The 12526-nt window shown below is 48.5% G+C and overlaps 1 protein-coding gene across 1 annotated transcript in view; it reads left to right on the top strand.

The window, feature by feature from the left end:
• The first annotated feature begins 1633 nt into the window (after positions 1-1633).
• RAB26 (RAB26, member RAS oncogene family) overlaps positions 1634-12526 on the top strand; it is a 107591-nt gene continuing 96698 nt past the window's right edge. The window contains exons 1-2 of the mRNA XM_083414045.1: positions 1634-2073; positions 6756-6866. Coding sequence (XP_083270171.1) covers positions 1801-2073; positions 6756-6866 — 384 coding nt within the window. The 5' untranslated portion in view covers positions 1634-1800. The remainder of the gene's footprint in view (positions 2074-6755; positions 6867-12526) is intronic.

The following is a 12526-nucleotide window of genomic DNA, read 5'->3' as shown; positions in this document are numbered from 1 at the left end:
ATTCCACCTTCTCCACTGCCCCTCTCTTATTTTGCCTTGATAATTCTTGTGAATAAGTACTGCACAATTGGATTGCTGCGCAGTACTAGGTTCCTGGATTCCCTCCCTCCATGTATTTATTTATTTGCTCCATTTATATCCTACCTTCTTCTCCAAGGAGCTCAGGGTGGTGCCCATGGTCCTTCTCATCCCCACAACAGCCCTGTGTGGTAGGTAGGTTAGTCTGAGAGAGGCAGTGACTTGCCCAGGGTCCTCCAGTGAGCTCCATGGCTGATGGGGGCTTTGAACCCTCATCTCCCGGATTCACTACATCACACTGGCTGTCAAAAGGGTTGACTGACCTTGTAAATTTATTTATTCTTATTTACTTCTAACATTTACACCCTACCTTTCCTGCAAGGAGCTGAAGGTGATGTTATACATAGTTCTCCTCCTCCCCCATTTTATCCTCACAACTAGTTGCTGGAAGCCACAGCAGATGGAGGCCTTGTGTTCCTGTCCTGCTTGCAGGCTTTCCACAGGCCATAGGAGTCAACTTCAGGGGGCCATTGGTGCTTGGGCACTCACAATAATATAATTGTGGGAGTTGGGCACCCACAAAGTCAATGAGAGAAGGCGGCAGGGGCCTGCCACTGAGGGGCATAGCTGTCAACTTTCCCCCTTTTTAAAGGGAAATTCCCTTATTCCGAATAGGATTCCTTGCAAGAAAAGGGAAAAGTTGACAGCTATGCTGAGGGGGCAGAGTGGGCTTGGACACAGAGACAGAGTCTTTCCCCTCCCCATAGAAAAGAGTGACTTGCCGGCTGTGGAGCAGTTGCCACTGGCCACCATAATACGGGTGTGTGATATCTCTCTCTCACACACACACACCTGCATGTAGTAAAAACATAAAGGACCCCATAACGGTTAAGTCCAATCAAAGGCAACTATGGGGTTGCGGCGCTCATCTTGCTTTAGGCCGAGGGAGCCAGCGTTAGTCCACAGACAGCTTTCCAAGTCATGTGGCCAGCAGGACTAAACCGCTTCAGGCGCAACGGGACACCATGACGGAAACCAGAGCGCACGGGAACACCGTTTACCTTCCCGCCGGAGCGGTACCTATTTATCTACTTGCACTTCGTGCTTTCGAACTGCTAGGTTGGCAGGAGCTGGGACCGAGCAACGGGAGCTCACCCTGTCATGGGGATTCGAATCGCCGACCTTCTGATTGGCAAGCCCAAGGGGCTCAGTGGTTTAGACCACAGCACCACCCGCGTCCTATGCAGGCGTGTGCAGGCGTGTGCGTGTGACGTTGCATGTCTGCATGGTGGTGGCGAGCACCCACAATCCTGAGGGCGAGGTGGCACCCCTGCCACAGACCTCTGGCTGGCCACTGTGAGAACAGGATGCTGGACTAGCTGGGCCATTGGCCTGATCCAGCAGGCTCTTCCTATGTTCTAAAACCAAGACACAAATATATTAAATAAAGAACTCCCCCCCCCCCTCGGGTCTCAGCTCACCTTCACCAAGGTGTATCTCCTGGGGCAGCAGAAAAGCCTGGCAGTGGCTTGGCTCTCCCCCCCCCCCCCACGACTTCACGGCGTGAGTGAACTCGGGCGCCCCTAGCGGCGGAGACGCGCCGGGAGCGGCAGGCGGGGCCAGACGCGCGGATCGACGGACCGAGCGGCAGCGGCTGCGAGGGAGCGAGCGAGGCAGGCGGGGATGTTGCTGCCGCTGCTGCCGCTGGAGAGGTTGCTGAGCGCGCGGGAGCTGCCCGGCGGGAGCCGGCGGTGAGGCGGGCGCCCTGCCTGAGCCAGCAGCATGTCCCGAAAGAAGAGCCCCAAGTCCAAGGGCGGCGGCGCCGGCACCGCCTCGGCGCCCTCCTCCGCCCTGCCCGGCCAGGGCTCCCGGGGCGCGGCGCCGACGGCAGCCCCCAAGGGCGCTGCTGGAGCCGGAGCCGGAGCCGGAGCCGGAGCCCGGAGCGCCCCAGCCGCCGCCGCCGCCGCCGCCGGCTCCTCCACTGCCAACGGGGCTGCACTGCCCAGCCGACCCTCGCTGAGCTCCAGCGGCGAATTCTACGACGTCGCCTTCAAGGTGAGCTCCGGAGCTCGGCGCCGTCGGGGATGGGGAACCAGACTCGGGGCGGGAGGGAGGCGCCCCAGGCCGTCCCGCTGGTGCGTAAAGGCGCTTGGAGACTTGAGCCAAGAGGGCTCCCGGAGCAGTAGAGAGTGGCGGCGTCTTTTTTTTTTGGGGGGGGGGGGGTCAGGACATCAGAAAGCCAGGCTGTATCTCGCCAGCTGATTCAAATTAGATTTATTTTGGCGCGGTGGGGGGAATTCTGAGAAAGTACAAACTTACACACACCTGTTGCCAAAGACCCGTTTGGCAATTAAGCCCCTTTCCCTATGCACCTTTTGCCTCGGGGTGTGGGGTGCCTTGTGGCGCTGCGTTCTGCAAAGCTGCCCCCCTCCTGCAGAAGAGGGGTTCAAACCAAGCTTGTTTTGAGTCTCAGATAAGCCCCAAGAGAAGAGTCCGGCTGGTTGGAGGGGGAGGTGTTTAGTCACCCGTCAGCTGCATATTTATGGGACTCCTGTGGAGGACACCTGTTGCTTTGCCTCCAGGATGTGGGTGTTTGCTGGTAGACTGCCTCTCTATTTGGAGGTTCCTGGCAGGGAAGATGGCAGCTGTTAGACATTAACCAGGATTTCATCTGATTCTCTATCTGCCTGTCTTTTTCTCCCCCCCCCCCAAAGCTGCCTAAGGCTGCAGCCCTTGCCCCACTTGCCCGGAGTAAACCCCAAAGAATTCAGTAGGATAGGCATGGTTAGGATTGTGCATGGTTGTCATAATGTCTTGTGACAAAGAAGAAGAGAAGAAGAGTTTGGATTTGATATCCCGCTTTATCACTACCCAAAGGAGTCCCAAAGCGGCTAACAATCTCCTTTCCCTTCCTCCCCCACAACAAACACTCTGTGAGGTGAGTGGGGCTGAGATTCTTCAAAGAAGTGTGACTGGCCCAAGGTCACCCAGCAGCTGCATGTGGAGGAGCGGGGACACGGTTCACCAGATTACAAGTCCACCGCTCTTAACCACTACACCACACTGCCTCTCCATCACCCTTTTTTGCTTCCCTATTTTCCTGTGATCCTGAGGTCTAGCTGCTTAACAGGAGAGGGCTGCTCTCCAAAGCACAGAGAGGTTATATAGGAAAGGTGCCAGAAAGAAAGCCTCTTCCCCTATTGCAGATGTGCAGGAATGGAAATTGCTCTGCACATGCTCAGAATGACTGTTGTCACTCAATATGTCTCAGGTGTGAGTTCTGGAGTCAGGGTTTGAGGGGCTGAGCCCTAGATCAGGGGAGGGGGGCTGTGGCCCTACAGAAGTTTCTGGGCTCCCGCTCCCTGGAGAGAATTGGGGAAAATGTTATGGGCATGGCAGTACTCAGCTGTGAGGGGTGTTCTCTGCCAATCAGTCCTTCTCTTTCCTTTCCTTTTTCAGTTTAGAAAGTTGTTAAAAAGCAACAATAGTGAAAGTGAAGGGGTGTGTGCTGAGTGTTCCTCCTTAGCCCTTTTCACAGCAGGCCTGCCTGTCTTGCTGAGATGCTGTTGAGATACTCAGTCAGGCATGATTGACAGAAAAGTTCTGGGTTGCAGCACACCTTCGGCTGTGGGTTGACTCCCTGTTTTCTGAAATATTTGAAGGGCTCTGGTATCCCATTTACTGCACATTTGCATGCCAGTAAGCAGAGCACATGGGACGCGGGTGGCGCTGTGGGTTAAACCACAGAGCCTAGGACTTGCCGATCAGAAGGTTGGTGGTTCGAATCCCTGCGACGGGGTAAGCTCCCGTTGCTCAGTCCCTGATCCTGCCAACCTAGCAGTTCGAAAGCACGTCAAAGTGCAAGTAGATAAATAGGTACCGCTCCGGCAGGAAGGTAAACGGTGTTTCCATGTGCTGCTCTGGTTCGCCAGAAGTGGCTTAGTCATGCTGGCCACATGACCCGGAAGCTGTACGCTTGCTCCCTTGGCCAATAAAGCGAGATGAGCGCCACAACCCCAGAGTTGGCCATGACTGGACCTAATGGTCAGGGGTCCCTTTACCTTTACCTTTAAGCAGAGCACATAAAACTCAATAAAATACGTTTACAATTAAATGTAGAGTAAAAATAATTTAAAATATTAGAAAGCAAACAAATATTTGAAAACATGCCTGTTTGGCACATATACTACATGCTTGACATCTGTTTGCATGTTTACTATACGTTTCACAAATGTAGTAAATGTGCAAACATGTAGCAAATGTGCAAAACAAGCATGGTTTGCCTGTCTGCACATTTACTACACGTTTGCACATACGTAAATGTCTGTGGCAGATTGCACAAAATATGGAATTAGCCTTTGAAACGAATACCACCATACTTTTTCTGCAATGTGTAATAGCCCACGTGCAAGCAAAAGTGATTGCCAAGTTAAATCATAGAGCGAGTCAGGCTGGTGATCGGTTTCCTAGGACTGCAGTTTAGAGAGTCTTCTTGTGCCTGTGAAAAGGATTTCATAACTTACTTTCTGTGCCTTAGAGAAGGGTCTTGGAACCATAGAATTATTGAGTTGGAAGGGACCCTAGGGGTCATCTAGTCCAACCACCGTAGCTCAGTAGTAGAGAATCTCCACATGGAGTAGGTCCCAGGTTCAGTCCCGGCATATCCAGGTAGTGTGAGGAATCACTGCTTTCTGAAGCCCTGGAGAGATGTTGCCAGTCTGTGCAGAAAATACTGAGCCAGATTGACCAATGGTTGGACTTGGTATAAAACTGCTTCTTATGTAACAGAAACTACAGAGTTCAGAAAATTAGGATCAGACAAATTAATGGAGGATAAGGGTATCAATGGCTACTAGCCACAATGGCTAGGCTCTCACTCCAGTGTTGGAGACCATATGCCTCTGAAAGCCAGTTGCTGGAAACATGATTGAGGAGAAGGCTGTTGTGCTTGGGTCCTGCTTGCAGGTTTCCCACTGGTTGGCCACTGTGAGAACAGGATGCTGGACTAGATAGGCTCCTTTGGCCTGACCCAGCAGGACTCAGTTTTTACATTTCTTAAATAACATGAGAGTGACCCACAAGCTAATCCTATACAGATTTACCTGGGAGTAGGGCTCATTGAGTTATCAATGTATTTGGGGAAAGCACCTTGGCTCGGTGGTACAGCATCTGCTTCGCATGCAGAAGGTCCTGGGTTCAATCCCTGACATCTTCAAGTAGGACTGGGAATGTCCATTCCTGAAACCCTGGAGAGCCTCTGCCAGTCAGTAGACAGTAGCGAGCTAGATGGACCAGTTCCCTGACTCAGTATAAGCATCCTACATCCTTACAAAGTTCTAGATGGCCAGAGACAGTCCTGGCTGTGAACCCTGGAAGATCTGCTTCCTACCTTGCTGGATTTCCTCCACCAGGTCTGGGAGTGAGGGACTCTGACTGACTCCAGCTACAAAAGCTGCTGAGCAGACAATGAGGGACTCTGACTGACTCCAGCTACAAAAGCTGCTGAACAGATTCCTATTGGTGTTGGTGTTGTGTTATTATTGATATTAATTTTTGCATCTTTAATTTTAAATCTTAATTATGATTTATGTGGGCGTTGCTTCTATTTGCTTGTGTGCTTTTTGATGTTATATTGTTTACTTTATTATGTAAACTAATTATGTTTCTAATTATGTATTTTTCTCCTAATTATGTATTTTTTTCATGTCGTAAGCTGCCTTGGGCATGATTTTAACATATGGAAAGGTGGCATACCAATAAAATTATGTATGTATGTAGAAGCCCCTGCTTGAAATAATGCTTTGAGTTCAGGATGTGGGCTGCTGTGCAATGCTGCTCTAAACTAGCCTTCCCGGAACTGGCACCCTCCAACAGTGGTACTATAACTCTCCACAATGTCCTTGCTGGCTGAGACTGATGGGAGGTAGAGCACCAAACAACTGAGGTGCCAAGTTGGGGGTGGCTGCTATAAATGTTGTCTGACAGGCCACTGAAATAACTGGGGCCAGAGCAATGAATTCTATCAAAGTCCGTCAGGTCACGATTCTGATTCCAGCCCAGAGCCGCCGTGTGCCCAGCAGAAAACTTGCAGCCTGTCTGGCACGTAGATAGGTTTAAACTGCCAGGAGAGAGAGTTGATTATGAGGCACTGATAGATGAGTTCTCTCTATAAGGAGCTGGAATTGTGTTAAGAGGGCCAGCGCTAACTAGGCAAGCCAGAGGCTGAGGGTCGGGGGGGGGGGGGCAGATATCAATGCAGTAATAGTCATAGTATAGAATGTGGCTTGAGGATTGTATTGGACCCCTGGATTTGAGGTTCCCCAACCTTGCCCCAGTGTTATCCATTCACAGTCTGGTGCGCTAGAAACAGAGCCATAGCTAGGTGATCTTGCGCTCTGGTAGAACCATCCAGATTGCGTCCCCTAGCCACAGACAAATTAGCTCTTCTTTCTGCCTCTCCTCCAACCCCCCCCCCATTCAATTCACCCTCTATTTAAAACCATTTCTTATGAGGCAATAATCAATATTTATATTTATGGACATATTTTTTAGCCAATTTTGCACCCCCCGGTCACCTGCACCCCTGGCAGGGGCCCACCTCACCTCCCCCTAGCTAGGGCCCTGGCTAGAAGCAGAGAGCCCAGAAGATAGAGCTCTGTGGCTCCAGGTCACTAGTAGTAAAACGGGCTTATCCAGCTCTAATCCCCACCCCTCCATGCCTGTTCTTTTCTCTTTAGGTGATGCTGGTTGGCGACTCCGGGGTTGGCAAGACCTGCCTGCTGGTGCGGTTCAAGGATGGTGCTTTCCTGGCTGGCAGCTTCATCTCTACAGTGGGCATTGATTTCCGGGTAAGGAGATTTTTGGGCGGCTTTGTTCCTTTGCTTCAGCTGCACAGGCCTGACTTCATAACAAGAGTCAAGAGTCAAGAGTCCGCATGAACAGGGAGCCTAAGCCACCTGGATGTTCATTTGCTGCTCCAGCCTTATAGGAACTGTGTTCTCATACAATGGCTTTCGTTTTATTTCAGCACCACTGGGGGGCAGGAGACTGTCTGGGTGGCTGGCACCCTGTAGACCCAATCTGTCTATCCCTTGCCTTTTACCAAGAGCCGCCAGCCCTCGGTGATTGCATGAGATGGTCATGGACCAATGTCACTTTGTTGGTGGTTTGGCCATGTTGATAGTCACCATGGTGCTGTAACGATGGACACCTGCCTAGTTTGCAAAAGAAACTCTTTCCGTTCAAAGCTGGTGCCCTGAAGGGTTGTGTGTTTGGAGGACCTCTGAGGGCACTCAATTGTTGCCAGATCAGAGAGCGTGTTGTTCCTTTGCTCTATAAACGACCTCCCACTTTCCTGGATTTTACAATTAGGGGAAGCAAACCTTCTCATTATACATTTTGCAATGAGTTTGTGAATGTCGGTACTGCAGGTAGGGCTGGATCTTGGAGCAGAAGTCCAGGGCCACGTAACTAAGGGGGAACTCAAAGGATTACTCGTGGAGCAGCAAACAAGATCCAGCATCAGCACCTTGAGCCATCGATGGCCTGCCAAGGCCCGCTGGGACTGATGCTGGTTGTTGCAACATCTTCTGTTTAATCTTTCTTACTTTTCTAGTTTGGGGCAAGCCTTCCATGAACATGGTTATGGATGCTCACTTTATTGTTTTTTACTTTAAAAATGCATTATTAGTAAATGCATTCTCTGGGCAGCTAGCAATAAATAAGTCTTTATTTAGTGCTATTTGTTGTTCTCCTTACCGTTCTTTCCTTATTGCCAGGGAAGCGAGACCTGTTTTATTCCTGTAGTCCTGAAGGTGCTGTGGCTTAAGTGGATTTTTGAAACTGCTCGTGTTCAGAGTATTTCCTTGTTATCGGAATTGGCTTTTTTACTGCAGTGTCAGGGGTATGGAAGCTGTTGTAAAGCACGGAATGGTGGTGTCGGTTGTGAAGATGAGAGGAAAGTGAATTGTGGGCTTTACAGCTAAAGTAATAATACTTGTGGCTTGTAATACCTTAAAAGCCCAGGGTCTGAAAGTAAAAAGGTAAAGGTAAAGGGACCCCTGACCACTAGGTCCAGTCGTGGCCGACTCTGGGGTTGCGGCGCTCATCTCGCTTTATTGGCCGAGGGAGCTGGCATACAGCTTCCGGGTCATGTGGCCAGCATGACTAAGCCACTTCTGGTGAACCAGAGCAGTGCACGGAAATGCCACTTACCTTCCCACCACAGTGGTACCTATTTATCTACTTGCACTTTGACGTGCTTTCGAACTGCTAGGTTGGCAGGAGCAGGGACCGAGCAACGGGAGCTCACCCCGTCGCAGGGATTCAAACCGCCGAGCTTCTGATCGGCAAGTCCTAGGCTCTGTGGTTTAACCCACAGCGCCACCCACGTCCCTGGGTCTGAAAGTACCTGCCGGCAATGCTAGTTAGTGCATGTTCTCGGTTGCAAATGTCATAACTGAAGCTGTGATGTGGTTAGGAAGATGCTGAAACCCTTCTCTCTTGGAAGAAAACCGTTTGTTCAAACATGGGTTTGCTTCAAGCAGGTCCATCTGGGTGGATGACTCTGAATTGAACATTTGCCTTTTTAAAACAAAAACAAAAAACCCTGTCTTATTCTATCTATAGTGATGAGACTATCTATTATGTGGGCGTTCTGAGGTGGTGTAGTGTAGTATCATAAAATAAATAACAAAATATATACAAATACAGTTTGTGTACCAGTACCGCTTTACATACCGTTCTCAACCATCTCAGACCCATGAGGCCTTGGTGATGGTGGTCCCCCCCCCCCCCACATCCCTGTATATAAATACTGTACTATATAGTAAATGGAATGGAATGGAACTGGCTGGTTAAGTCTGCCTGTTGTGATTCTTTGCCTGGCCTCCCTTTAAGTCATCCATGTAGGAGCATAAGAAGAGCTGGCTGGATCAGGCCCATCTAGTCCAGCATCCTGTCCTCACAGTGCCCAAACAGATGCCCCAAAGGGAAGCCTACAAGCCAGACCAGAGCACAAGAGCCCTCTCCCCTCCTGTGGTTTCCAGTACTCATTTGTCTCTCAGGACAGACAGATGCGAATGATTTTTTTTGACTCTTAACTTGCAGCAGCTCTCCAGGTTTTCAGTTGGGGGTGGGGTGGGGGTTGGATATTCCCAACCTGACCTAAAGATGCCAGGAATTGAGCCTGGCACCTTCTGCATGAAAAGCAAGTGCTTCTACCATGTTTTAGACTTTTCTTTTTTAACTGCGCTTTTTTTCCTATTGCCTTTTGTGTTTTTAAATGGTTTGTGTTTTAGCTAGAGAAGCAACATGCACATTTTATAAATAGCTAAGTGGCTGGAACACACACAGTGTGCATGGCCCTACCTACCATCAATGGTGTGACCTTGTCAGTTTCTTACGAACTGCATCACGGAGCGTTCTGGAGTCGCGGAGCTAAAGAACACGAGTTTTTTCCCTTTTAGTAGCATCTGCTTTTTATTCTTGCTCTCTTCCCCGTTTCCCCCTGCAGTATCTCTTCAGATCTCTCATTCCTCTTTAAGAGGATTTTGGTGTGATGAGAGTCTCTTTCAAGTTGCAAGGAAGCTGGCCAGCCAGCACCAGATTTTCTCTTTCTCCCTGCCCCCCAGCAATGGTTGCAACCCTGTCGGCTGGTTGCCTATGGAAGGCTTTGCTATGAAATCTCCCCTGCGGTGATTAGGACCTGCAAATGCAGCTAGATCTGGAAATATGTGTGGAGCGTATTGGTTTCATTTATGAATCACCCTCCGTGGGGCAGCCCAAAGTGATTTACAATCTAATAAAAGCATAAAACAGCTTACCTGTGTGAGACCACCTTCCCGCATATATGCCTGCTCAACTGCTTCGATCTGCAGAACTGGCACTGTTTCAATCGCCATATAGCACTCGCTTCGCATTTGTAAGGAATTTTTAGCACGGCAGCACCCACCCTCTGGGACTCCCTGCCACTTGACATCAGACGGGCACCTTCACTGTTCTCAAGCCTACTTAGGCAGTGCAGAATGTTGGTGTTTGTTTTAATCTGATTTTGGTTTATTGCTGATTTTATCTTTTGAATGTCTTAAAGAGTTTTTTTCAGGGATAATTTTATTGTTTTCTTCTCTTCGTAAACTGCTTTGAGTTTTTACAATCAAAGGGTGCATATATTTTATGAGATAAAATAAATAAGTAAATAAATAAATAAATACAGAACTGTTAAATATATTAAAACAACTTGAAAACAATTATTTTTTTTTACATGCCAATTTTATGTACCAGCAAGGATATATGTGCTGGCTTCCTGCTGTGCTTTTCTGAAAAAGAATTCCCAGTGAAATGGCAGTTCCTAGCCGTTCTCCAGTGATAAATTTCCAGTACCTGAAGTGTATGTGATCTTTGTGATAAATGCCTTTCGTATTTCTAGACTCTATGGGCGTGTTAACATAAGCATTGTCCCCAGTTATTTATTCAGTTGTGTACATACAAAGATTTGTTAAAGATTTTGTCAACTTCAAGTGCAGTTTAGGTGGATTTTCTCTCCCCTGTGTTATATATATGCCACATCCTTCAACTCATTTTATGTTAGAAGTTGTATGATTTTGGTGTTTTATTTTCTGCGGGCTTGTGGCAGGCAAATAAAACTGGATGGATGACTTGCCAAAGTTCTCAAACCATAAACAAGTATTGTAGCACCTTAAATCCACTGCAGTACAAAACTTTTGTGAAGTGAAATCCATTTTATCAGATGTGTGAAATATCATTCTGAGTTACAGGAATCTCTTTGTATGTTTTTTGGGGAGTAGGTGGGGATTTAAAGCATTAAGATCAGAAGGACATGAAATGCAGAAAAGTGTAGACACTTGCATTTATGTAATTAACTGTGGCCATTCACAGAACAGGTTTGTAAGTCTTTAAGGTGAAAGAAGAGGCTTTCTTGTTTTTCTGCAACAAACTTAACACAGTTTCCCCTCTGGATGTCTTTCAACCATGTTTCCTAAAAGCTGGAAAAAGTAAACCGACTATGATGATAAATTAGAAATAAGGGGGGGGGGGGAAACAATGGTAGAGCTGCTGCTGCTGCTTCTTCTTTGACGATCACTCGTAGTCGAGTAAGATTGTCTTCCATAAACACGGTTTTAACAATGAGTCCGTAAGTGACTGTGGAGGCTAATTCTGGATCCACACATCCTTCCACAGTGGGGACATTGGTTTCCGGGTGTGAGCTGATCACAGTGTGGATTTGCCAAGCGTGCCTTCCTCCTAGCACGTTTCTCCCTTGCGTCCTGAGTTCGAGTGTCTTCAAAGCCCATGACACTTTTGGTAAAGGCTGTTCTCCAACTGGAGCGCTCGCAGGCCAGTGTTTCCCAGTTGTCAGTGTTTATACTACATTTTTTAAGATTTGCCTTGAGACAGTCTATAAACCTCTTTTGTTGACCACCAGCATTATGCTTTCCATTTTTAAGTTCAGAATAGAGTAGTTGCTTTGGAAGACGATCATCAGGCATCCGCACAACATGACCAGTCCAACGAAGTCCCACTCGCTGGATCATCACCTTGTTGTGGTTAATGGGCTTGCATGTTCCTATGACCCTTGTGAGCGAAGCCGTTGGGAATCTCGTACTCCCAGCAGGGTCACCAAAGGCGGTAAGGTCAAAGGGAAGGAGCCAGACAAAGAATGATCCAAGAAGTCCTCAACGGCAGAACAGGCGGATGATAACAAGCGGTATGTTACAATGGCTGTGAAGGCAGATGAAGGCTGCAGCAGATAGGAATCTACCGGTTTGTCGTGACTACTTCATGCCATTGGAACATAGCCCTACTGTGAAAACTGTGGGTTGGTCAGTGTGCACTGATCTACACACATAAAACAAATTCACACACAGGCCAAACCCAACCCAAAACCCCAAAGTCCCATGGTGATCGGCAATGGTATAGCAACACCTGGATAGCTCAGTTGGTTAGAGTGTGGTGCTGATAATGCCAAGGTTGCAGGTTCAATCCCTGTTTGGGACAGCTGCATATACCTGCATTGCAGAAGGCTGGACTAGTATCAGGAGTCAGCAAACCTTTTCAGCAGGGGGCCGGTCCACTGTCCCTCAGACTTTGTGGGGGGCCAGACTATATTTGGGGGGGGGGATGAATTCCTTTGCCCCACAAATAACCCAGAGATGCATTTGAAATAAAATCACACATTCTACTCATGTAAAAACACCAGGCAGGCCCCACAAATAACCCAGAGATGCATTTGAAATAAAAGGACAGATTCTACTCATGTAAAAACACACTAGTTCCCGGACAGTCCGCGGGACGGATTTATAGGTGATTGGGACAGATCCCTAGGACTAGATGATCCCTAGGGTCTCTTCCAACTCTACGATTCTGTGATCTCAGTCTCTGTCTTTGAGTCATCTTACTTCCTTGTTACAGAATGGGATGGGACAGGGATGGAAACCATCAGGCCCTCTGGACCTTTCTATGTGGCCCTCAATAACTCTCCCCAAGCTGA

Source organism: Podarcis tiliguerta (genome assembly GCF_965153285.1).
Source record: "Podarcis tiliguerta genome assembly, chromosome: 14".
Lineage (NCBI taxonomy): Eukaryota > Metazoa > Chordata > Lepidosauria > Squamata > Lacertidae > Podarcis > Podarcis tiliguerta.
Note: the sequence above shows the minus strand (reverse complement) of the source record. Positions and strands in the feature narration are given on the sequence as shown.